Source organism: Typopeltis vanoorti, chromosome 19, assembly GCF_054136105.1.
Source record: "Typopeltis vanoorti isolate ZY-2024b chromosome 19, IOZ_Tvanoo_1.0, whole genome shotgun sequence".
NCBI classification, from domain to species: Eukaryota; Metazoa; Arthropoda; class Arachnida; order Uropygi; family Thelyphonidae; genus Typopeltis; species Typopeltis vanoorti.
Window position 1 is genome coordinate 30,851,067 of NC_143567.1, and position 27,928 is coordinate 30,878,994.

At 36.5% G+C, this 27,928-nt stretch overlaps 1 protein-coding gene across 1 annotated transcript in view; it reads left to right on the forward strand.

The window, feature by feature from the left end:
* LOC150095963 (fatty-acid amide hydrolase 2-B-like) overlaps nucleotides 1-27,928 on the forward strand; it is an 81,413-nt gene that overhangs the window by 36,035 nt on the left and 17,450 nt on the right. The window contains exons 4-5 of the mRNA XM_090408951.1: nucleotides 18,180-18,389; nucleotides 27,246-27,365. Coding sequence (XP_090265077.1) covers nucleotides 18,180-18,389; nucleotides 27,246-27,365 — 330 coding nt within the window. The remainder of the gene's footprint in view (nucleotides 1-18,179; nucleotides 18,390-27,245; nucleotides 27,366-27,928) is intronic.

Here is a 27,928-nt window from a genome sequence, read left to right on the forward strand (position 1 = left end):
TGGAATAGGCAGAATGAAAATGGAAGGATGCAGTATTTTTTGCAAGGATAGAAAGGACAAGAAGGGAGGGTGAGTGCTGCTAATGAGCAGGAGAATTATGTTCGCATGAAGTAGACATGAAAGAGGGAAATAGTGGCAATGGTTATCAGGCAGTGTGGCATAACTAGAGGTTGACAGGAAAACAATTTAGTTGGCTGGTGCTATAGGCCTGGAAATGGAAGGGTGGTGATGAAGAAATGTATAAACAACTTAGATTAGTGAACAAAGGAAGGGTAATTATGGGTGATTTTAATTACGACAGTATAGATTGAAATGAAGAGATTGCATTTGTAGTAGAAGTTTGATGTAGTGGTTGAGACAGTTGTAGGTATCCTCTCGCGATGAGTCTTCGGACTCCTTGGAGGTGTCAGGAATAATAATAATAATAATTTGGGAATAAGGAAAACGAATTTCTCAAGTTCTTGAGAGATGACTATCTCAGGCAGCATTAAAGGAGGGAACACAAGAATAGAGAGTTTTAGATCTGATTATTTCATCATGAAGTGATCACCTGGGTTGTGGCTAGCCATATGCAGAATTTCACGAGGAAAGGATATATGTGAAATTATAAGGGTGATATAACCTTAGGAGACAGCTTAGAACTATAGCATGGAACGAGAAGTTGAGCAGTAAGGAAATAAATGCAGCTTGAGAACTGACCAAGAAATGCATAACAGCATCAATGTGTTAATGTATTCTGAATAAGGTGGGTGTAAAATGGATGAGTGAGGAGCTTAAGCATGAAATCTGGAAGAAGAAGGTACTTTGGAGGTAGTACAAGATGAATAATCTTAAATGAAGAGTATACAGAACAAGCCAGGAGAGTGACTCAGTTAGTAAGGAAAACAACAGTGCAGTATAAGCAGAAATTGGAAAATCAGGCAAAGAAAAACCCAAGAGAGTATTTTAAATGTGTGCAAGTAGAAGGAAGAATGATCATGGTAAGATGATGTTAATGGATGCAAATGGTAGACTGCTGCAGAAGACATTGTTGAGGTATTCAGTGATCAATTTATAAGGATTCTTTCTTTTAGGGTTACACGGTGATCAGCACTCATATTTGTAGATTTAGGGACTCAAAAACACACGTTTTGAACAGATTATTTTATTAATTACAAATAAAATAAAACTTGACGTTTAGACCTCTATATCAAGGTCATCATCGGAAGAATACAACTGTATACAGAACCAAGCTACATGCTCATGCTTTTTATACCAGTAAACTAAATCTACGTAGTTAATAAATCTTTTTTCTAGCCTGACCTCTAGTGATAGAAAAGAAAAGCAAAAATAAATAAATAAAGAAATAAAATTATAAAAAAAAAAATATATATATATATATATATTATAAATAGATAAATGCAACTACAATAAACTGTTAGAGTCCTCATGTATTAATATTCTGGATGGTTACAAAATGATTTCTTTCAGTTGCTATTGAATGTTCTAAACACTTCACCAAGTCACCAGGTTGTCTTCTTGTGGTGGGAATTTTTCTAATGCTAGTTTAGGATGTTATACAGGTTGTAGATGGGTCCTCCACATTCTTGAAATGGTGAGGCCATCATTTTTGTTGAGATTTGGGTTGTGTTTGAGCATTTCACAAGACTCTTTAAATTTTCTCTCAAACCAGGTTTTGGTGCAGTGTAGGGACTTGGTATTTTTCCAGTCAATTCTATGGTATGTTTGGAGTGCATGGTCAGAAAGGCCTGTTTTACCAAAGTGGAGGTATTTAATGTGTCGTTTGTGTTCGTCTTGTCTGATTGGGATAGTTCGCCCTGTTTCCCCTATGTATGGTATGTTACACGTGCAGTGTATTTTGTATACCCCTGGGTGTGCTAGGTGTGGAAGAGGATCTTTAGAGGAACTGAGTAGGTGTCTTAGCTTATTTGGGGGTTTAAAGGTGGTTTTAATGTTGTATTTGCGAAGTGTTCTGTCTATTTTTTCAGAAATGCATCTAACATAAGGAATGGCAATAGCATTCTTGAAATCTTTTTTGTTCTTACTGGTATCTTTATGGAGGATCTTGTGAATAGTTTTTTTTATTGTATCCATTTTTGATAAATGTTTGGTTGATGATTTTATATTCTTGGTTTAGAGCCTGTTCATTCGAACAAATAGTTAGGCCTCTGTGTTTAAGGGTGCTTATGACACCTAATTTTTGTGTTGGGTGGTGGTAAGAATTTTTGTGTATGTATTGGCCTGTGTGTGTAGGTTTGCGGTAAACTGAGAAGGAGAGACAGCCAGAGGGAAGACGTGTGACAAGTGTGTCTAGGAAAGGAAGAGAGTCATTTTTTTCCATTTCAATGGTGAATTGGATACGTTTGTGTTGTTTGTTTAGGTGGCTAAGGAATGTATTTAGAGCTTCGCGGCCGTGGGGCCAAATGGCGAAAATATCGTCGACGTATCTGAGCCAAATTTTGGGCTTTAGACATGCTGTCTCTAGAGCACGTTGCTCAAAGTCTTCCATATAAAAGTTAGCTATTGGGGGAGAAAGTGGTGAGTCCATGGCTGTACCTTCTTTTTGAAGGTAAAAATTGTTTTGCCATACGAAATATCCGGAGCAGAGTATGTGGGCAAAAAGGGCCGTGATGTCATGTGGAAATATGTTCTGTAGGAGCAAGATCGTGTCATTGATTGGGACATTGGTGAAAAGGGAAGTTATGTCAAAGCTGACTAATAAATCTTGGTCGGTGAGTGTAATGTTTTTGATTTTACCGATGAAATGTTGTGTATTTTTTATGTAGGAAGGGGATTGACCTACCACACTCAAGGAATTGGTCTATTTATAATATATATATATATATATATATAAAAAAATATATATATATATATATATATATTTTTTTTTTTTTTCTTTCTTTCTTTATTTATTTTTGCTTTGCTTTTCTATCACTAGAGGTCAGTCTAGAAAAAAGATTTATTAACTACGTAGATTTAGTTTACTGGTATGGAAAGCATGAGCATGTAGCTTGGTTCTGTATACAGTTGTATTCTTCCGATGATGACCTCGATATAGAGGTCGAAACGTCAAGTTTTATTTTATTTGTAATTAATAAAATAATCTGTTCAACGTGTGTGTTTTTGAGTCCCTAAATCTACAAATATGAATTTATAAGGATGTTTCATCCTGATCAGGGTGGAATCATGAGGAAATTAAGTGTAGAAGACATGGGAGAGGATGGCTTAATTGTCAGTGTGCAAAAGATATTATTATTATCAGGGGCGAATGCTTGTCAAATTCATGCTTGCTCTTGTTATCATTCAGGGAGTGAGAGGTGTGATTGAAGTCTGATTAGTGGAATAATGAATTACTGACCATTTAAAACTATATATTTAGAATTTTATGTACATTTAATCATACAAATATAACATTTATTTTACAAATGATATTCTATCTTTTTCAATTTAGCTACTTGAATACAAATTCTACCCTACAGTTCTTCTTTATGAACTGGTCAATAGCATCGTCATAAAAAGTTGGTTGTAACTTCATTTTCCCAAGCAACATGCACACTTGTAAAGGCTGGCTGAAGCTCACTGGCTAGAGCTACGTTGACTGTGTATGGCCTGTGTTTAAGCAACAGAGTGAGACGACGTGAAATGGCTATGCGTCCGCATGAAATCACAGTGCTGCTGCAAGGACCTGGACGCTCCTACAACCAAGCAAGCCAAGGTAGCTTTGACTAGACGAGCAAGCATCGGCCTTCGATACACAATGCAAAGCTCAATTATTGCCACGCAAGCTTAAGACGTCTTCTGTCTACAAAAATAAAAGCCTAAATGGAATGCTTATAAATGCATGCTTTTATTAACAAATAAATATTACTTTTTTCTCAATTAATTAGCATGGAGAATTTGCCCCTGATTATTATTATTATTATTAAGGAGGATGCTGCGTAGGCATACAAATGGGCACATGGTGATATCGCTGCTCCTGTTTCTTATAGTTTTAAAGTGGTTCTAGCTCCTGTTTTTAATTTGAAAGTGTTCCCAAGTAACTCTACTTATCATGCTGAAGACAGTGATATCAAATTAACCAAAATCAGCTAAGAAGAAATCAAATTTTAAGTACTGAAAATTGAACAGAGAGGACCGTGGTCAACAACGAGCGAAGAACAAAGGACGTTGCCATCTTTACAATCACACTACAGTTGTTCAAGGGAAGAAAGGTGAGTCATGAAGTGCATCAAATGCCTGAAGGATTTATCATCCGACGGAAATCATATAACCTGTAGGAAATGCCATAGGATTCTTCACTTTACATGTGCTGGCCTTTCAGAAACAACCTGGCAACGTAAATCCAATGCAACACATGAGCAATGGAAGTGCCTACTCTGCAGGGAGAACAAAAAAAAATGCACGTAAGGCAGCCACCTATGACGCAGCTGATTATACTGGATGCAAAATCAGATGCTGAACTGAACAGACAAAAAAATACAGATGAGTCCTATAATTTGAACTCCTTAAATATACTAATAGAAAACAGTCCAGAGACTATAAAAGCCAGCTTAGTAGATCTTGTGCAAGAACTCTTTGATAAACAGAATGAACAAATAACAAAAAAACTAGCAAATATGAGGATTTGGTCAAACATAATAATTTAGCAGTGCAAGAAGTCTTGCAAACGGTAAAAGACATTAAAATCAGCATTAATGCACTAACTGACAGGCAATACGATTTGATAAAAGAGACATCAAACTCCGTAAAGAACTTAATTCCCTAAAACTACAATACGAAAGTTTAAATCAGCAACAATATAAAGAACATCTTGTTATGAACGGTCTTCCTGAAACTGAACTTACAGAAAACCTCAGCGACGTAGTTTTAAAATTAGGCCATGCAATCAACATTCCTCTACAGCATAATGACATTCAGACCATAAATCAGATTCCCAGGAAGAACAAAAAACAAGGTTTGCCACAACCCATACCAGTCATGGTTCATCTTACAAGCAAGTCCACAAGAGACAATCTCATAAAAGCCAGCAGACAGAAAAAACCAGTTGCCAAGGACTTGAATGCACTGCAAGACAATACACCAATCTTCCTATCAGAATATTTAACACCATTCAACCAGAATCTGTTGTAAAAAGAAAACTTTTTATGAAATTCATTGTTAAAAAACTAGAATTACATATTTTGTAAATGCATAATATATAATCATAAATATAATAATAAAAATCACTGAATTAAAAAAATACTATTATTATTATTATATGTATCTAATTTTTATAATTTTTAAATTTTGTAATTTCTATAATTTTATAATGTAATTAACATATGTATGCAAGACATAATAAAGTGTATTTAAAAAAAAAGAGATATCTCCAGGGAGTCAGAGACTCATCGAGAGAGGCCACATACTATACAGATGGGCTATCATACTTATTCTTGAATTCATTCGCACTGCTTGCACTCACAACATCCAAAGGCAATCCATTCCAATCAAGCACCACCCTCTCCGAGAAAAATCTAGCACACCCTTCTTGGCAGCCTTCATTCTCAGCTTTCAAGGATGCTGTTGTGTTGGAAAAAGGACTGACTCACTCCATAAGCCAATTTGTTTCCGACCCAACACAGAGACAATGAAAACCTAACGATAAGGACATGCTTATACCTCCAAGAACAGGCCTAAGGGAGTACTGTGTATATATATATATATATATATATATATATTCACTCAAAAGTATATCAAATCGACTGAGATTATCAATATTGAATAAGCTAAGGAAATCTGTGTTTAGAACTAATATTGTCCTTGTAAAATAAGCAAAGGAAAACTGTGTTTCAGGACCAAAATTGTTGTTATTAAATGTGCTTAAGAGATCTATGTTTTAGAACCATGTTAAAACAGTTCAGAGTTTTCCGTAGGTTCCTACGTCCGATTGTTGGACCAATCGGCCATAGCTAAGAATATGATGTAGTCAACGAGAGAGGGCGCTTGCAAGGGAGATATAAGGCGCGGCACGAGACTTAAACGCTCTCTTGTTTTCTGTTCCTGTGTTCCCATCCAAGCCTGGATAGCTGAGGAAGCTTGTCGCCAGTGCTCAGCAACAATCTCCCGGTTGCTGTTGTAACCGAGTCGAGTAAAGCTACTTAAGGAATGAAGTCAGAATTTCAGTAAGGAGCCGTTGGTGAACCATGCCAATGTAAAGCCAGTGAAGGGCAACCTTTGAAGAAAGTTTAAGTAAGTCGCAGAGGCCATAGAAAACACGTGGCTAGGGAACTCAGAAGTGAAGGCGTGGGGGAAGTCACGAAAGCCCCATGGAAAAAGACAAGATGGTAATGTACAACCCTTTCATATATATTCTAGAATTGTATACCTAAGGAAGAAAAGGAGCCAAGGATTTGAGAAGCTCCATACATTTACTCACTCAAAGTGCCTTAATGACTGTTTGGACTAACTGTCTGTGTCAAGTAAGCTGGTGCAATTCCAAGCTTGTGCTGAGAAGGGAACCTAACTGTTGGACTGTTTGTCAGGAAGGAACTATTTGCTGTAGTGTTAGATATTAGCCTGATTTACACTTAAAGTGTGGGGCATAGAGACTTTGCAGAATTAAAATTTGTTTTCCATGTTAGAATATAAGTTAGAATGAGTTTGATATGCCATGTATAAAGTTTATATCTAATTGTGCTTAGAAAATGAGCTTTGAGTAACCCTGTACGGATAAGTCAAGTCTGAGCTTAATCATAAGACAGAGATATATAATTGAATTACTTAAGCATAAAGATAAAAATTTTGGATATCTTAATCTAAAAGGGGGGGGGGGGAGTTCAGACTCTCAGTTTTGTTCAAGGAAGGTAACTTAGCATTGAGATTATTACTTAAAGTGTATCTTGAACGATTATTCAAAAATGTATCCATACTAGTGTTTTAATAAATGTATTTTTTTAATTCAAAGTTCATGAGTTCTGTTGTTCTGAGACTGACTTACCACTTATAAAACTTTCGGACCTGTGTAAGTGAGGAGGAGAACCAATTCATGTAAGAAAGAGAAGGGGGAACCACGACTGCACATTACGTGATCCCTATGTTAATATATGTCAATTATTTGAATATCAGAAATCCGTTGCCGGCTGGCATAGTCGTTCTCAAAAAATAAATTTGTCGGCAACGAAATCTCTGATATGGATGAGAGATAAATAAAGCATAGAATATAAGGAATGATAAGATAGAAAGTAAAGGAAATAATGTAACAGAGAGAGGAGCCAAAGACATAACAATGCCCTCTCGTCCTTTCTCCACCCTCCATAAATTGAAAAATTTCATATTGAAATCCTGTATGACCCTTTCAGAAGTTTGTAAGTCTCAATCATATCACCTCTCTTTCTCCTGTTTGCTAGTGTCTGCAGTCTACAAATTCTCAATCAGTCTTCATAATCAGTATTCCACAATCCTGATATCATTTTTAACACTCTCCTTTGTACTCTCTCTCCAATATATCAGAATCACAACAGAAACCAGACTTGCGCACAATAGTCCAAGTGAAGTCTTATCAAGGCCTTGTAAAGAGGCAAAATAACATCCTTATCTTTACATGTGAACGTTCGTTTCAGCATTGCTATTATCTTTTGATCAGAATTTGCAATCTTTGCTATATGGCCCTGAACTTCAACTTCCTATTAACACTCCAGGATTCCTAGCATCATCAGTTTCTTCTAGCCTAATCCCACAACACTCCAGGATTCCTAGCATCATCAGTTTCTTCTAGCCTAATCCCACCAATACAATACAACATTAGATATCTAATCATGCCGAAGTGAATGACTTTACATTTACTGACATCCATTTTCCCATGCCGACAATTCCAGCCTATTCAAATCATTTTGCAAAGACTGCATCAGCAGCATTCCTGATTACCCTACCTATCTTTGCATCATCAGCAAATAGCTGTGTGTCACTTGTCTCAAATCCTTCCCAATATCATTAATGTACAGATTGAATAACAGTGGACCAAGCACTGATCCTTGTGGTACACCACTTGTTACCTTAAACTTTGCAGACTCAGTTCCCGCATATACCACTTTTTGATATCTGTCAGTCAGTCATCCTCTTATCCATGCTAATATTGCATAACCCAAACCCATATTCTCCAATTTATGCAACAATCTACCATGCTGCATTCTGTCAAAAGCCGTAACAAAATCCAAAAGTATCATGGTGTATCCATTCCCCTTGTCTAGTTCAATGGTAACATAGTTATAGAATGTGAGTAAGTTGCTAAAACATGACCTTCCTTGAGTAAACTCATTTGTTCATTGCAAAGTAGAGATTCACTGTCAACTCATTTCTGAATGTGGGCCCTGACCAATTTTTCCAAAATCTTCACCACCACTCTTGACATACTAATTGGTCAATAGTTGGTTACATCGGTCTTTGCACCAACCTTGTGCAATGGAATTACCATACATTCCTTCCATTCCTGCAGAATCTTATACATCCTGGTCAAAGGAATGGCCAATTCTTCAGCTGAACACTCTTTTAGCACATGGGCTGATATTCCCTCAGTCCCTATTGTTGAATTCTTATTCAATTTGTGCAACAGCTCTAATAGCTCGGCCTCACACACCTGCATTTCTTCATCTAGTGAAGAGGTAAGAGTGAGCTCAATGTTGCGTTCACCAGGTTGATAGCTTTTAACCAAATGGCAACTCATTAACTGAACAACCTCTTCTGCATCTGTAACCCTTACAACATGTGGATTTAGAAGAGTAATTCTTTCATATTCATTCTTACTTTTACTTACAGCAAATCGATAGAATTCTTATGGGTTGTCTTTAGCACGCACAGCCAGTTTCTTTTTATGCTCAGAATTTGCTTTCTTTACAACAGTTGTGACTATTCTAGCCTGCTGCTTATAATGTTTATAACGGACATCATCTTATGTAAACGGTTTTCCTTCCACATCATCCTTTTCTTACGAATCTCTTGCTTAATAAGATTACACATCCATTTGACTCCTACTCTATTTATTCTTTATACTCTTGGGACACATTCTGATATAAGTATTGTTTAAATGCTTCCCATGCACTGTTGATATTCTTTCCATCCAGCAACCAATCCCATTCCACTAAACTCAGTATACTCCTCAGTTGGCCATAATTTCCTGCTTTGCAGTTCAGCATGTAACCTTTTCAGAATGGAACATTAATAAACTTTGTCACTCTCCAAGTGAATACTGCAAGATTACTGTCATCAACCAGAGGCAGAATAGATGTGTCTTTCATTGAAATGCCATCGGACACTATAATCAAATCTAATACTCTTTGACTTCAAGTTCCTTCTGTCACATGCTGCTTGAGGAAGTTGTCACACAACAGCTCAACAAATGCATTTTCATTCTTCTCATGAGATTCTACTACTACCCAATCAATATTTGGATAATTAAAGTCTCCCATTATTATTATTATTCAGGCCTCCATGGAGTCCAAAGACTCATCGTGGGAGATCCTTCTTAGGAAACAAAAAGCATATCATACCACTTCTTGAACTAATACCATACTTGCTCTAACCTTGCTCTAACTCAGGCAATGCATTCCATGGTTCAACCATCCTCCATGCAAAGAAACCACTCCTCGCCCTCTTCCTCACAGCCTCCTTTCCTAACTTCCAGTGATGGCCCCTTGTCATCGCTCCTTCCCACTGTTCCACCAAGTGAAAGAGTTCCCCAATGTCTGCCCTGTAACTGCCTCTCAACAGTTTAAAAGTCTCGATCATATCATCTCTCCTTCTATCCACCAAACTCTGCAGCCTACATTCCCTCAGTCGATCCTTGTAACTGACATTGTACAGTCCTGAAACAGTCCTTCTTTGTTATCTGCCTCTGTACCCTTTCCGCAATTAATTTATTCCCTTCAAATCCTGGGGACCAAATTTGAGAACAATAGTCTAAGTGTGGTCTCATTAGGGTCTTATACAACGAAATGATAACTCTTTTATCTCTGCAGGTCAGTCAGCATCTTTCTTAGTATTGCAGCAATCCTCTGGGTTACCTTCACCACCTTTGCAATATGCTTCCTGAATTTCAGTTTTCTATTAATCATCACCCCCCAGATCTCGTCTCCCCTACTTCCTTCAGTATAGCTCCTCCAATCGAGTATGCATCCTCCCATCGATGGATCCCAAACTTCGAGACTTTACATTTTGCTGCATTAAACTGACATTGTTCAAGCTTCCAGGTGAAAAAACCCTGACATCCTCATATCATGGATGGGAATCGAACTCAGGTCTTTCTGACCAAAGGGCTTTGTCTACACCGACTGAGCTATGTAGGCTCTTACTGTAAGAAGGTGACAAATACCTCAGACAGGGAAGATGTATATACAGTGGTGTACTTGGATTTTGCAGAAGCCTTTGATAGACTGCTATACGACAAGCTGTGAAATAAACTGAAATAGATGGGATTGGATAACAGACTTCTGAGTTGGATCAGTAACCTAGCTGTCAGGTAACAGAAGTTGTATACGAGGGTGCAGTATCTCGAAAGAGGAAGGTCGCTAGTGGCACACTGCAGGGATCAATTTTGGGACCATTGTTGTTCAATTTGTATGTTAATGATATTGGGATGGATTTAACTAGTGACATGCAGCTGTTTGCAGATGATGAAAATTGGTCATTGCAATGAGTTAAGCAGATGTTATAGTCTTACAGGAGGACTTGAATAAATTGCATGAATGGGCAGGTAAGTGGAACTGTCAGTTCAATGTTGCAAAGTGTAAAGTTTTGAAATTTGGTAAGCATTGATGCGTATACACTTGGTGGGAAATCTTTAAAGGAAGTAGAGGAGATGAGAGATCTAGGAGTGATGGTTGACAAGTACCTGAAATTCACTGGCTACAGTGTACAAGTTGTAAAGATGTCACATTGGATAATGGCAACGATGCAGAAATAGAGAGGTTATGATGCCATTGTATAAGGCCTTGATCAGGCTTCATATGGATCACTGTGCACAGATTTGCTGGGTTTTCATGGGGACAAATATATGTTGGAAAGGGCCCAGAGGAGATTCACAAAAGTGGATAGTGGTCTTTGGAATGTTTAGTACAAGGACAGATTGAAAGAATGTAAGTTGCAAAGCCTCGTTATAGGAGGAAGGGAGGGGATATGATTGAAACATATAAGTTAGTCAGGGATTGTTATCAGGTTGAAATGGAAGAGATCTTTCATAGAATGGGAGAGTGGGTAGAACAAGAGGCCATAGCTGGAAACTGTATAAGGATGGTGTAAGCAGTTGAGTGAGGAGCAGATTCTTTGCATGGAGAGTGGTTGGTGAGTGGAATGCCTTGCCTAAGTGTGTTGTCAATGTAGACACATTTAATCAGTTGAAGGCATGGTTAGATGAGCATTGTATGAAGTAGCGTGAACCTCCCTCAATGAGTCTCTGACTCCGTGGAGGTTAGATGTTAATAATAATAATAATAACAACAATAATTCTTAGGTTACTGTTGTTGTTTCTGTATTGTGTTGTATACCTAGTGTGTGCAAAAAGATATTTTTTATAATGATCAAGGAGTGTTAGAAGAAATCAGGATTAGGCTATATAACTAGCATTACAAGGATAAATCAAGTAGGAAATGATAGACGGATGAGCAGCATGATTTAGCAGGAGTTGCAGAAAAAAAAATTGTCGAGGATATTGTTGGAACGTCCTACATAGCTGACTGTTCCAATTATGTTGGTTTGTTAAACTTATCCTTCTTCTTCTTTGAGTACCATCTCCTATCGGAGGTCGGCGACCACCTTGGCAAATTTTGAGCGATTCTCAGCTACTCTGAGCAGTCTCTCAGAGTTCATACCAGTCTACTGTCTGATGTCTGCCAGCCAAGATTTTCTTCGTCTTCCTTGTCCTCTTCTTCCATTTATCTTCCCTTTTATAATCAGTTGAAGTATCTTATATTTTTCATTATGAAGTAGGTGACCAAGATATGCAGTTTTCCTTCTTTTTATGGTATCTAAAAGTTCACATGATTTCTCCATTTGTTCCAGTACTTCCTGATTGGACGTTTTTGCTGTCCATGGGATTTTTAACATTCATCTGTTAAATCCAATAAAAAGGCTTCAAGTCTTTTTATTGATGTTGTTTTTAAGGTCCAAGTTTCTGCACCGTACAGCAGTACAGTCCATACATAGCATTTAACCATGCGTACTCTAAGCTCTAAGTTTAAACTGTGGTTACACAGTGTTGATTTCATCAAGAGAAAATTTTTTCTTGCCATTTCAATTCTAACTTTTATTTCCATTTCTGGATTGCAATCTTCATTTAACCATCCGAGATATTTAAACTTTGCCACTCTTTCTATTTGTTTCCTATTTAAAGAAAGTGTTAAATTAAGAATTGGTTTCTTGCTTATGACCATGAATTTAGTTTTGGTGATATTTATTTTTAATCCCATTATTTCACTCTCTTCATTTATTAGTTCCAAAAGATTTTGAAGATCCTGAATATTGTCAGCCAGAAGAGCTGTATCATCGGTATATAGGATGTTACTGATGATTTCACCATTTACACTAATCCTTTCTTCCTTCCAAGACTTTTTGAAATATGGCTTCTGAGTAGATGTTAAAAAGAATAGGTGACAGCACACATCCTTGCCTTACTCCTCGTTTGATGTTAATGGAGTCTGTAATAATGTCATCAACTTGAACAGATGCCTTTTGGTTCCAATATAAGTTTTCAATGATCCTGATGTCTTTACCATCTAATCCAATTCTTTTTAATAGTACAATCATTTTATCATGTTGGACTTTGTCAAATGCTTTCTCGAAGTTGATGAAGCAAATGAATATTACCTTGTTTTGGTCAATACATTTTTGAAATAAGATCTGAGAACAGAAAAGGGCCTCTCTTGTTCCCAAGCTGTTTCTAAAGCCGAATTGGGTATCACTGATGGTGTCTTCACATTTTCTGTATATTCTTTTTTGAATTATTTTCAGAAACATTTTGAGAATGTGACTCATTAGGCTGATCATTCTATAGTCATTACAAGTTTTGGCATTTACTTTTTTAGGTAGCATGATGAAGGTCGACTGTAACCAGTCTTGAGGGATTATGCCTGCATCGTAGATCTTATTAAATAGCTTTACTAATATGTTGTCACCTTCTAATAACTTTACTATTTTTGCTGGTATTCTATCTGGTCCTAGGGCTTTACCATTTTTAGTTGAGTTTAGTGCACATTCTACTTCTGATTTTAGAATGCATGGACCTTCCATATGTTCATAAGTATTTTCTGGGTTCTGTCTGTTATCAGTAAAGAGTTCTTCTATATATTTCACCCATTCTTGTATTTTGTCATCCTTTTTGGATATAATTTCTCCCTTTTTGTTTCGAAGGATACAGAATTGTTTTTTCTTACATATACCTGAGGTCTCTTTCATCTTTTTGTGTAGATTAAAATTGCCATGCTTTTCCTGTAGAATTTCTATTTCTTTACATTTTTCATTCATCCAGATTTCTTTTGTTTCTTTAATCTTGTGTTTAATAATTTTCCTAACCTCTGTATATTTTGTTGGATTATGATTTTTATATGATCTGCATTGATCCATGAAGAAAGAATTTCATCAGTCATCCAATCTTTCTTTTTTACTGCTCTATTAGGACATAAGGTATGGGTACATTTCTCTATGAAGACAGATTTCAATTTGTCCCACGATTCATCAACCCTCATGATGTCATCATTCTTGATAAGTGCTAGCTCTTGATTCAGATCTTGACTCAATTTGCTTCTTATCTCTGTGTTTTTTAATTTTCCCAAATCAAACCTTTTTTGTTGATGTTTCTTAAGTATATAACTTTCAGTCTAAGTTATAACTCTGCCACCAGTAAGTTATGATCAGAAGCAATATCTGCACTAGGATAGGTTTTTGTACTCTTTATAGAACTTTGAAATCGTTGATTAATTAGCAAGTAATCAATTTGGTTTCTGACTATATTCCTATTATTATCCTGTGGTGATCGCCAAGTATACAATCTTCGAGGTGGTAGCTTAAACCATGTGTTTGTGATTATTAGCTCCTCTTTCTGGCAGAATTGAAAAAGACGGTCACCTCTCTCATTTCTTGTGCCCAGTTCATGTTTGCTAACTACATCTCCACTTCTACCTTTCCCAACTTTAGCATTGAAATCACCCATGACTATGTTAATATCATGCTTTTTTGTGTTTTTCATTAGTTCTTTTAATTGATCGTAAAATTCTTCAATCTCGGTATCACTCTTGTCAGCAGTAGGGGCATATTTAAGATAAGAAATAAGAGGTATGGATAAGAAACTTATCCTTACCTCTTTAATTTCCGATTCTCTTCGTTAGTTGTTGATTGATGCTCATCTGAATATAAAGAAATTTATGTTATACTGCGCCACCCTATATTCAGATTAGTCTAAATAATATAGAAGAACCAATCATCAACTATGTTTATATTATTACTTTATTTTCAGGCTGAGGTTGTTAATAGCATTTAAGGCTTCCGCAAAGGTCTGATTAATTTTATGAGCGGTGCAATGAAAGAAAATCAGACAAACACCAAGTTTAACTCAACAAAAGAAAACATTTAATGTGGAATGGTACAACATAAACATACAAGCATAACTATCTGCAAAAAGTTATCCAATTAAAATTTACAAGAATTCATATTCAGATATTAGTAACTTCTAGGTTAGGTTTGTGGATTATGACTAATGTTGACATTTCTTAATTCTAAAGCTTTAGTATTTCCTTCACATAGTTCTCTCTATCCAATTGGAGGAATCATATCATAAATATATTAACTCAGTTTAAAGTATTCAGAATAATTACAATCCATTAACTATCAAACATTCATTTCTCAGTTCTTTATGCTCAGTCTATCAAGTTGAGATTGGTTCTTAAAAGTTTAAGCTTCCAAATGTTACAATAACTAATCTTATGATAGGCTACACTATATTCTTTCTCAGTCAGCTAGCACTTAATAGAACAACATAACACTTATTGCATCGAGGGGAAAGTACTTCAGTACATCTAACATCCGACCATTGATTGACATAACACCACAGCTAAGGTCAAAATATATCCGACAGAATTAACTGATATTGCTTCACAAGTTATAGAAAGGACAACTCTTACTGGGTTATCGCTTCAAAGCATTGAATTTGCATAGGCACATTTGAATTTCTTGTTGATTTTTACTTTATGGCAACACAATTCAAAAGAAATCTTGCAGTATAATAACTGAATTATAAACACAGAAATACACAAGTCTTGATGCACTTAGTTTAAGTTATTTACTGATTCCTTATTTTCTTCTATGTATTAACTTCAGTTCTGCACTATTCTTCCTCTAACCATTAGGAAATGATTGTAGTATCAGAACTCCTATAGAAGTAATTGCCTATTAATTCCTTGTCCTTTCCCAGTTTATTTTCGGCATATATCAACTCCCCTTCTGCCTCTCACTACCAATCTCTATGCTTTCTCCAGGGCTTCTCTCTTTACTGTTGTTTCCAATCAACTATGTTCTCCTTTTCCTGCCAAAATCTGGTTTTAACCCATTCAGCTTATATCAATTGGCTTTTCTCTTTATACACAGTAGCTCACGCTCTCAACACAAGCTAACTAAAATAAACTCCATTTCTCCATCAGTAGCCAATCAAATCCCATCAGTAGAATTCCATAAAATTACTTTTACTTACAGAAATAACAAAAAAAATTATATCACAGTTCACATAAAGTACATTTAAATTTACATACACACAGTTTCTTATAATAAATTTTACAGAATACACTACATAAAATGAATGACATTTTTATATAGTCTTTTTATTACTATCACATATTTCCTATGATTATCTAATTAATTAATAACAAACAAAACTCAAAGTAATTATAAGAATAACATAGTATAAGCAAGAGACTAACAACAAATAATATTTACAAGTCTTGCTTATGACATGGTAGATTATGTTAAATATGAATGAAGTATTATAATATTTAAAATGTCTTCATTCACAATTTAACAATATATAAAGAGAAAGGTTATCAGCAAGTTCATGAGCAGTATAAAGTATTCTAAATATTAAAGTAAATCAAGAAGTATTGTATGAGGGAGGATGTAAAGGAGTAGTTAGAAGAAGTAAAACTGAAGAGCGAGAAGGTGAAGATGTAAGTCACTTGCCACGCTATGATAGAGGCGAACTAAGGAGGAGAGCATTGGTAGCAAATGAATCAATATGTAGGTTGTGCAGAAGCATGATATAAAATTTCTGGATCTGTGGTCTGTGTTTGACAAAAAGAAAAGACTACTTCTAAATGGTTTTGGTATTAGGTATCTAGAGAGCTTTGTTCAGCGAGCATGCTGAAGCAAATTCGGGAAAACTTAATCAATTAGGATGGAAACAGGCAAGTTTGTGTGAAGGCACCTATTAGGCAAGCGAAGTGAGAATGACTAGATCTAGTCTCTCAAGCAAAAATATTCAATAGAATTGTCAATTCAGGAAGTAAAGGTGTATTAGGATATAGTTGGGCTGAATACTAATGCCAAAAGTATCAGGAACAAGGAGATTTTAGCATTGGTTACAGCAATCTTGCCAACAGTTATAGGTATTAGTGAGACTTGACTAACAGCAGATGATGTATTACAGAGACAGAATGTGACGGGTTTAGTATTTTCAGAGAAGATAGAGATGACAGGATGGGAGAATGACTACTGCTGCTGATAGTGGATGAATTGCAGTCAAAAAGAATAGGAAATAAGCAAGAGAGTCACTGTTCATTTGAAGCAGTCTGGTGTGAGATCAAGGCTAGTAAGACAAAATATATAATTGGTTGTTGCTATAGGTCAGGGGGTTCCACAGATGATCCAGAAGACATGCATCGGCAAATTAGTACAGTGAGTACAGATTGAGTAATTATTATGGGGAACTTCAACTATGGAGATATATACTTTAAGGCGCAAACAAAGTTTGCGCCTTAAAGTATCTTCAGGACTGGGGTAAGGTGGTACAACACCGGGCAACTCGTTGCAAAGGTGGAGGAAGGTAACATCACTCCTATCTCAGTATCTCCCATAATGCAAAACACATCTCCTTGCGGATATGTATAATGTATCTCCTGGTATCTCCACTTGGGCCTGGCTCCCACTGAAGAGACCTCAATAAAGGTCGAAACTAGTCTGGGTAGTGACCCTTCCCTTAATGCATAACATTATACATATCTGCAAGGAGATGTGTTTTGCATTATGGGAGATACTGAGATAGGAGTGATGTTAGCTTGCTCCACCTTTGCAATGAGTTGCCTGGTGTTGTACCACCTTACCCCAGTCCTGAAGATACTTTCAGGCACAAACTTTGTTTGCTCACACTTGGATAAAGGATTAAACTAAATTTATTATAGTCTAACCAAGTGAAAAATAAACTTTCAAAAATGAGTATAAATTAGCACGTGATGGATTACAAAAGACTATTTGATATGTAAAAAAGAGGTGACAAGAGAGAAGGATGCAAGTTATTAAAAGGGTTTTATAGGATTGACATTTAAGTTTGTTTGTTTTTTTTTCTCCAGTACATGGCAGGAATGTAGAGGAAGATCATCCCAGGAAATGTGTAAAAGTGTTGTTAGTAAGGGTGTTAAAACTACATTTTGTGCTTGAAGACTGGTGAATATGTGGAATGGATTGTTAGAAGAAGCACTCGCTCATTCATGATGAATGAGTTCATGGAGAAGTATGTAGGTAGTGTGAATAATGGTTAGTGTGGACCGTCCACGATGAGTCTGACTTCATGGACATACCAAAGAAAATAATAATAATAATCCTTGCTGAAAAGATTTTATGCAATCTTAGTTCATATATAACAAATGGAACAGCTCACTTTGCAAAACTTTTAGTTATTCAACTTTTACAGTGGGATTCTGTCCTGATTATTATTATTATGTGACACTTCCAAGGAGTCCAAAGACTCACAAGGGAGGGTACCTATTCTACAGCTCTCCGTCTCCACCACTCAATCCACCAACAATAGCAAACTGTAACTGCCATCATCGTCGTTATTATTATTAAAGAATGCTTGCTGAAATCTGCAGAAAACTGTTCTTGAATTTCATTATGTAGAAACAGAGGATTTCTGAAATAAAAAGGTCATTCTTACATGTTTTATTTGTGTATTTCAGGTTTATATATTGCATCGGGTTCTCTATTTCGAAAAGGTATAAGAGCTGAAAAAGATGCAGATGTTGTTGCAGAAATGAGGAAAGCTGGAGCAATTCCATTAGCTGTTACAAATGTTCCTGAACTTTGTCTGTCATATGAATCATCAAATCTATTGTATGGTCGCACAAAAAATCCTTATGATACCTCAAAAATTCCAGGTGGTAGCAGTGGTAAGTTAATTTACAGTGATTTCATTTTAAATAATCCTTTTTATTGATTTTTTTTTTTTTTTTTTTACCAAAATTTGCATTTGTGTGAAATTAAAGATATACAATAGATTGGAATTTCTGTCTTGTAAATCAATTTTAATGAAATCTTTTTATAGAAATAAAAAGTTTTGTTCACCTAATTATGAACTACTTGAATTTTTTTTTTTTTGATTAATTTTCTTCACTAGTTAATTTTGGAATTAAAAAAAAGTGAACATGACTTTATTTGGGGGGGGGGGGTCTCTCATATGACATTGGGATGTGCACTAATAGAAAGTGTTTTATTTTTCTGAAAGGATGGATGGGGTAAAAGGAACTTTTACTTTTTTTTTTTTTTTTTTAATTATCCTGTCTATTCATTCTGAACATTGGTTTGAATGTTCAGAATGAATCTCCTCTCACAAGAAAATTTACAGAAAAGTTACAGAAAAATAAAATTTGTATAGAAAGGTCCTAGTAAATTATTATGTACTTTAGAGAATATAAAAATAATGCTAAGTTATTAATATCATCATTAGGAGGCCCATCTTAAACAACACAAAGTCTATTGTACTATTCCTTAAACTCATTCACTGTTCATGCTCTCACTACCTTAGCAGGCAATGTATTCTACAGTCAACCGCCCTCCATGTAAAAAAAAAAAAAAGCCACTCCTTACTGTTTTATTCATCACTTCCATGATGGCCCCTTGTTCTACCATGTGAAAGAACTCCCCACTATCAATCCTGTAAAACCCTGTATCAACCCTCTCAACATGCCCTCAGTCTATACTCATACTAACATTGTGCAATCCTGATATAATTTTTGATATCTGCTTTTGCACCCTCTATGAGGTTAATTTATCCCCTTCAAATGCCAGCGACCAAATAGCACAATTATCCAAATGTGGTCTAATTAGGGCAGATTCATTTCTATTTGTTTACTTAATCCCACTTGGTCTATCTCCTAATCCTGAGTATGCAGTCTGATACTGTTTCTCTCAAACAGCCTCTGATCATTTCCCATTCTTTGCTAAGCTTCTTAAGCCTCCTAAGTCTGTTATAATTACCAGCTTTCTAGTTCAACATGAACCCTTACTTGACTGAGAATTCCATATTTAGCAACCTCCTAAAACAAGACTGCACCTTCACTTTCCCCAATCAGAGTTTGGGTACACCTTTATTTATGATTTCATATGCATTCATTTCAATTCTGGCATTCATATACATTCATTTCAATATCTGCTTGAACCCACAGTTACACTTGCATATTGTCATCACACCCATGCAGATATGAAACCTGTGAAACTACATTCGGAATTGCATAATCATTTCTGTATATACACTCATTTTTTGTCACAGGATGGCTAGATCTATATTTTGCTGTATCTCCACTACCTCCTCTAGTTTCCCTGATTTTTGGGTACATCTTCTGATGCTGTTACCAGATCCAGCATTCGGAAACCTCTGGTCCTCTCCATGATATACTGTTTCAGGTAATTATCCTTTAATAACTATATAAATTCTATTTTCATCTAGCCATGTGCCCTTTCCTTACTCTAATCTATGCTGCATAGTTAAAGCCCCCCAATAATAACTGCTCAACCTGCACTCATGCTAATCTGCTGATGCATGACATCCAAATCTTTCTGTGGACCCCTGATCTATAGTTGTAACAAGAATATATTTTCTCCTGTTGGTCTCTATCTCATGCCTGATAGCCTCAAATGAATCATATCCCACAGACTTAAAATCCTCTCTAACTTCTATTTTTGTTGGTTGAAGTTCTTCAGTTGTCATCAGCAATTGTGCCACTTAATAAAGGAGGTGAGCGAACTCGAGCATCAAACTATAGGCCAATCTGTGTGTCATGTGTTGTGGTTAAGTTGTTGGAGAAGTTTGTGAGAACTAGGATCCAGAGTTGGGTTGACTACAATGGTATTATCTTTGATGGACAGCATGGATTTGCTAAAGGAAGGTCATGTTTTAGTAATCTACTTACTTATTATAATAAAGTGACTGCTTCCTTGGACAGAGGAGAAGGATGCACAGTAATATACTTGGATTTCGCAAAGGCTTTTGATAGAGTACCTTATGATAAATTGATAGTCAAACTAGAGCAGATGGGGTTGGATATTAGATTAGTGCATTGGATTGGAGACTCTATCTGATAGGTATCAACAAGTTATGTATGGGGGAGCGATATCCAGGAAAAGGGAAGTCACTAGTGGAGTGCCTCAGGGGTCTGTTTTGGGGCCATTACCATTTAACTTACATACTAAAATATAGGTGAAGATCTGGATGGAGATATTCAGTTGTTTGCAAATGATGCAAAGTTGGGATGAACCATGAAGAGTAGTGAAGATGTTTGGCCTTACAAGAAGACTTGAATAAATTGAGTGATTGGGCACGCAAATGGAGATGCGAGTTCAATGTTGCAAAATGTAAGGTTTTAAAATTTGGAAAACAAAGATGGGATGCAGAATTTATGCTTGGTGAGGATGTATTGTTGGAGGTGGATGAAATAAGAGATCTGGGGGTGATAGTGGATAAGGATCTGAAATTTAGGGGACACATAGCCAAATTGTGAAGACAACACAAAGGCTTCTGGGAACGATGCGGAAGACATTGACGTGTAGAAGTAGGGAGATTCTTGTTCCGTTGTATAAGGCTTTGATTAGGCCACACATGGACTATTGTGCCCAGATTTGGTCACCTGGTTTTCAGAAGGATGAAGAGATGTTGGAAAGGGTCCAAAGGCGATTGACTAAGGTAGTTTCTGACCTTTGGAATGTCGAGTATGAGGAAAGATTGAGAAGATGCAACTTGCAGAGTCTGGTGGAAGGAAGAGGGGGAGATATGATATAGACCTACAAGTTATTAAAGGGTTGTTTTGTTATAGGATCAAAGCTGGAGAGGTTCTACAGAAAATAGTGGGAGATCGGGGGAGAACCAGAGGTCATCCCTGGAAACTGTATAAAGAGGGTGTGAGTAGGGGAGTGAGAGGCAGGTTTTTTTCGTGCAGAGTTGTGAATGATTGGACTGCCTTGCCTGAGAGTGTGAAGTCTGCAAGGAGCTTGAATGTGTTCAAGGCACGGTATGATGAGCTGTGTGTGTGTGATAAAAGGACCTTCCAGATGAGTCTGTGACTCCATGAGGTCTTGAGGTAATAATAATAATACCCTTCCTCTTTCTGTTTTATTCCCTCTATCTTCTCTGCAAATACATTACCACTACATTCTCTCCTTGTCACTTTATCATTTTCTGCCAACCACATCCCACTCATATTGATAATTTTTGTCTGAGTTGAGCTGAACTATGCAAAAACTATTACCTTTATTTTTGATTTCATATGCATTAATATACATTCTTTTTAATATCTGCTTGAACCCACAGTTACACTTGCATATTGTCATCACACCCATGCAGATAAGAAACCTGTGAAACTGCATTCGGAATTGCATAATCATTTCTGTATATATATTAATTTTTTGCCACAGGGTGGCTAGATCTATACTTTGCTGTATCTCCTCTAACTCCTCTAGTTTTCCTGATTTTTCACTTCCAATTTCTCACTTAACAACACTTTGACCAAACATCAAACTTCAAAACCATTCAAATGCAGTCCATCAGGCATATACAAATTTCATCAATCAAATTCACTCCATAAGTGTATAAACTGCACACCATTCCTCCTGCACAGTCTTCTCATTTAGCCCTATACCGAGGCAGCAAACACAGTCTTCACTCTCTTCTTTTTTGAATCTATTAGCAACTCTTTGATATCTTCTCTTTGGTTGGCCGAATGGTTAGCATATCTGCTCTCCAGCCAAAAGGCTGCAGGTTCAAATCCCACCATGGGCATGGATGTTTGTGATTGCCTGTGCAAATACTAGTGGTGGTGGTGGTGGGTGGTTATTAAAAATAAAATTAAAAATAATTGCATATTTTTCACCTTTCAAATCATTTGTGCCTGCCAAAACAGTCAACTCTTTCACTTCTCCCTCTCTGCAAGCTAACATCCTTGTCATTACATCTGAGAGATATACTTTCATCACATTCTCATTAAGTACACTTTTTTTATCATCGAATTTCTATACAATACATTTTCCTTGCTCTGAGTTTCTCACTCTTTGATACTTCTTCCATTCACGCTTTCTTTCATTTTCTCTCTCTCTCTCTCCACACACCAATCATTTCTCTAGTCACTCAAGGTCACATTGTCCTGCGAAGGCCTCATTGTAAGTCTCCTCACTATCATCTCACCATTCAATTACCTCCAGCCACTTCTTTTATAATTTCATTCATATTTTATCCACTATTGTTCACTCCTTCCACTACATTATCTACAATAATTTCACTATCCTGTGTTACATCATTAATATTAGTTACTTCACTTTCCCACTTGGAAAATAACTTGCATTTCTTTTATTCACTTATGAAACATTGCCAATGCACCCTCTTCCCCATTTTTGCTTTCATGCCATAAACTATTTACTCTTGGCAATGAGTACATTGAACATACACTACATCACATAAAATCCCTCATGTTAAACTCAGTGAATAAGGAAGCTTTGGCTGTCATTTTAATGGACGGTGTCGGTGCCATGTAAAACCCTTTTTTTAAACAATATTATTATTATTATTATACTGGTATCTCCATGGAGTCAGAAGACTCATCATGGGAGATCCATTATTCACACACTACCTATCATACCTCTCCTTAAACTCATTCACTGAAGCACCCACAACCACCTCTAGCAACCCATTCCACCCATTCGCTACTGTTGTGTTGGAAATAACTGGCCCACTCTGTGACTGCCATTTGTTTCAGCCACAACATGAGAAATTACTCACTTAAGATAAAGACATGCTTGAGCTCTCAAGAGCAAAGGCATAGAAGCAATGAATAAAGTGTAATTTGAGAGTATAGCAATTTAATCAATAATATTATTGTAAGGTAATTCAAAAGTTATGTTAGAAATCATGCCCAATACAGGGGAAAGTTGTGTTAAGTGACTTCAGAGTTGTAAACCAATCAGCAGAGGGTCTCATCTTTACGTATCAGACTGTGACACAGCAGAAAAATCCAAGATGTCATCCAGTAACTCCTGCAGTAAGAGTTCCGTCAAGAAGGCTGCCGAGTAAAGAACGTGACCGTATAAGACGAATCAAAGACAGCTGAGTGAGTGATGCAGACAGATAGAGAGGGCGCTCGCTGCCATGATATAAGCGCAGCACGCTCTTCAAATGCTCTCTTGTTTCCTGCATTTTTCCTGTGTGCCAGTGAGAAGGCAATGAAGGCTGAGGATGCTTGTTGCTGGTTTCCAGCAACCCTCCACGTTGCAGTGGGTTCCGTTACGTACAAGTCATCCAACTGTACAACAAGGAACCAGCAGACGGGGCCATTGGTGAGTTGCTGCCAATGTGACTACTTCAAAGGATTCAACACCTCGAAAGGATTGAGTAAAGAAAGACAGCAGAAACGACAAGAAGTCTTGCCATATCCGAGGAAAGATCAGCCATAAAACCAAGGAACAACTTTGCTAAGGAGATTAACCGGTAAAGCAAATATTTCTTACCCTATATGCATAAGAAGTGCTGTATAAACCAGTGTGAACAAAGAGAAAGGGGAAAACCTTAAGCATAGCCCTGCTTGACCCGACTAGGAGATCTGTTTAGTACTGAATGTCTTGTTGGGACCTTCCTGCTGTGACTTATGAAAGTGTGTATGTGTGAACTTTTAATGGAACAATTCAAGAAACGAAGTGCATTGATTTGCATTGATTGAAGGTACTACTTTGTACATTGAGCCTGTGAATTGCATAAATCTTATAGCAAGGAGATTAACTCTCATAAGATTTGTAATTAATAAGATTGAGCAAAAATATCATGTATAAATTTGAATAACATAATATTGTCAGAACTAACATAATAACAGAAGTATCATTCAATCTTAGAGCAAACCACTGAAGTAACATTGATTAAATAATGCTTCTGAGTCATGATTGCATAACCCTGTATTTTAAGAGGTACGTAAGAGAGATTGAATGAGCTCATTGCATGTGTGCAGAAATGTATTTCTTGTATATTGCTTGACTATATACCATTGCTTGATTTCATGTATATTATAATTAGTAGTATTAAAATGCATTGTTTTAGATCAAAGTTTGTGTGTTCTGTTAAACAAGACTGACTTATCACTTATTAAATTTTCGAACCTGTATAAGTGAAGGGGGAAACATTTGTGTAAGAAAAAAAGGGGGGGGGAGCCGCGACTGCATACCACGTGTTCCCCGTTACTAAGCATTATTGTAGAGATAGTCATTAAAGTAGACTTAAGAATCAGGAATTAGTCACTGGCTGGCACAGTCGTTTAAAATTAAATAAATTTGCCGGAACTAACTCCTGGTACAAGTAAGAGATAACACGCTAGATAGAAAAGTAAGAACCAAAATAAAAGAGAAGTAAAAGACATAACACTACCCTCCAAGCAAAATGCAGTCCTAGCACCATTGCTAACCATTTTCTTACACAATTTCCACTGTGGTGACCCCTTATTCTCTTCCTTCTTGCCATGTACTGGAAAAAGTCTTCAGCATCAATCCTATAAAAGCCTTTTAATAACTTAAATGCTTCTATGATGTCTCCTTTTTTTTGCCTATCAGCTAATTTTTGAAGCCTATGAGGAGTATTCCACAGACCTGCCATAATCTTTGTCACTCACCTCTGGATTTTCTCCATCACTTTATCGCCATGGAATCCAGGAGTCCAGATATGTGTACAGTAATCCAGATGTAGCATTATTAAAGCCTTATATAGGGGAACAATAACCTCTATCCCTGGTTGTTCTTCAAAACAGCCACATAATCTGATGTTTTGTTTTGGTTATTCTTTGTAATATGCCCTCTGTACTTCAACTTTCTCTGTCCATAATTACACCCAAGTTCTCAGCATCATCAGTTTCCTGCAGTTCAGTTCTATTAGTATAGTACACAGCTTCTGATCTCTTCCCAAAGTGCATCACCTTACACTTGGCCACATTAAACTGGCAGCCATTTACCTAGTCTGTTTAAATCTTCCTACAGGATCTCTGCATCACCTTTATTTACCATTTGCTCATCCCAGTTTAGCATTGTCAGCAAACAACTGAATATTTTCTGCCAGATCATTTCCTATATCATTGATATAGAAATTAAACAACAGAGGACCAAGTACTGAGGCCTGCAGTACACAACTGGTGTCATTTGCCTTCTCCTGGCTCAGCTCCTCCATAAACCACTCTTTGATATCTGCCCATTAACCACTCTCTAATCCCAATCACCAGATTCATATCCATCCCCATTTGCTCAAATTTATGCAATAGAGTATGTGGAATCTTGTCAAATGCTTTTGCAAAGTCTAGCAATATTACTGAATAGCCATTTCCCTTATCAAACTCCATTTTTACTTGATCATAAAAGAAAGTAAGCAAATTACTAAGGCGACCTAGCCTTCACAAAATCATGTTGTTCATTATAGAGTATCATATCCCTATCATCCTGAATTCTGTCTTTCATCAATTTCTCTAATATCACCACCAGTCCTGAGATGCTGACTGGTCTATAATTTGCTACCTCTGTCTTGGAGTCTCCTTTATGCAATGGGACTAGTTTGCCCTCTTTCCACTCCATTGGCACCTTCCCATTATTGAGGCTTAAATTAAACAACTTGGTCAGAGGAGGTGATAACTGCCTTGCACATTCTTGGAATACATGGGCTGTTATGCCATCTAGCATTGCAATGTCAATGTCACCACGTAGATAGTACACCCCTGCAAAATGCTCACTCAGTAATTCAACTATTTGGTATTGTTCTGTTATCTCTTCAACATCAGCACTTTTTAAAGTCATCCTTCCATAATCATTCCTCCTTTTACTTGCTACATAGCAAAAGAACTCTTCAGGGTTTCTTTTGGCCTCATCAGCTCATTTTCTCTCATAATTAGCATTAGCCTTCCTTACCATACTGGTCACCCTTCTTGCATGCATCTTATATTGCTCACGGTAATGCTGATTACACTTTTCTTTATAATCCTTCCACAACCTTTTCTTTGCGTGCACCTCCTGTTTGATGAAGCTGTTCATCCATCTAACTCCTACCTGATTTATCCTTCTGACTAAGTATACATTCAGATACTGCATTCTTCAAACACCCATTGACTGCTTCCCATCATATTGCATAATAAAATTTGCAAACAAACATACTCAGCTACACACTCTAAAGTAAGTAAAATACTACCAATAATAAAGTATAAAATTATTATTATTACATGACACCTCCAGGGAGTCCAAGGACTCTCCATCTCCACCACTCAATCCACCAGCTATAACGAACTACAACTACACCAATGCCATCTACCACCAACTACCACCAATGGTATTTTCACAGACAATCACAAACAACTATGCCCATGGCAGGATTCAAACCTGCAGCCTTTTGGCTAGAGAGCAGATACGCTAACCACTCGGCCAACCAGGCTGGCATGTTTACTAAAAGAAAAAAAAAGATGTTCATATACAATTTATAGCGCCACTACTCTCATGTGCAATGTTAGTGCTATCTTCCAATTGATAGAAATTTTAGTATGGACTGCGTATAAAAATTTTCATCAGAATTAGTCAGGTAGGTTAAAAGATAAAATTGCCTGAAAGACAAAGCACCACTCACTGCTATAACACCCAAATCTTATATTTCAGAATAGGAGCAAAAATATTATATTTATATATGTGTTCATATAGATATGCATGTTTACAAAATATCTAAACTTTTAACTTTTTTTTTTTTTTCATGTTTTTAGGTGGTGAGGGTGCCATACAAACTGCTGCAGGATCTATATTTGGAATTGGTAGTGATCTGGGCGGTAGCATTCGTTTGCCTTCATACTTTAATGGAATTTTTGGCCACAAACCTTCTGCAGGTGAGTTGCAATTAAAATTTTTTGAATTTTATTCTTATCACTAGACCTAGATGGAATCATAAAGACTGTTGAGATAAATCCTCACTATCAAATTAAGGGTTCAAATTATAGGCCCATGTTATGTCTTGTGATAAAGATGCTAGAGAGATTGTTGATAACAGTAGTGTTCATTGATGGTCAGCATCTATTTGTTAAAGGGAAATTTAACAAATTAATATGAGGCATTTTTAATACTGTACTTAGGTACTCTATTACAACAAAGTCACAAATGCATATGCAATTGTATATTTAAATGTTGCACAGACCTATGACAAGTTGCCACATTATAAGTTGGTAATTAAACTGAAATAGATGGTGTTTGATAACAGAAATAGATTAGCAAGTTGAATAGTTGATTGGTGCTATCTGATAAGTAGATAAGTAAGCTGTGTACAAATGGGCAATATCTTAATATGTTAGTTTAATTTATTAGAATACTAACAATTACTTACAATACTAACGTATTAAGACACTTATATTAACATTTAATATGCTAGTTATATTTAAAGTAGATTAAATGGGGA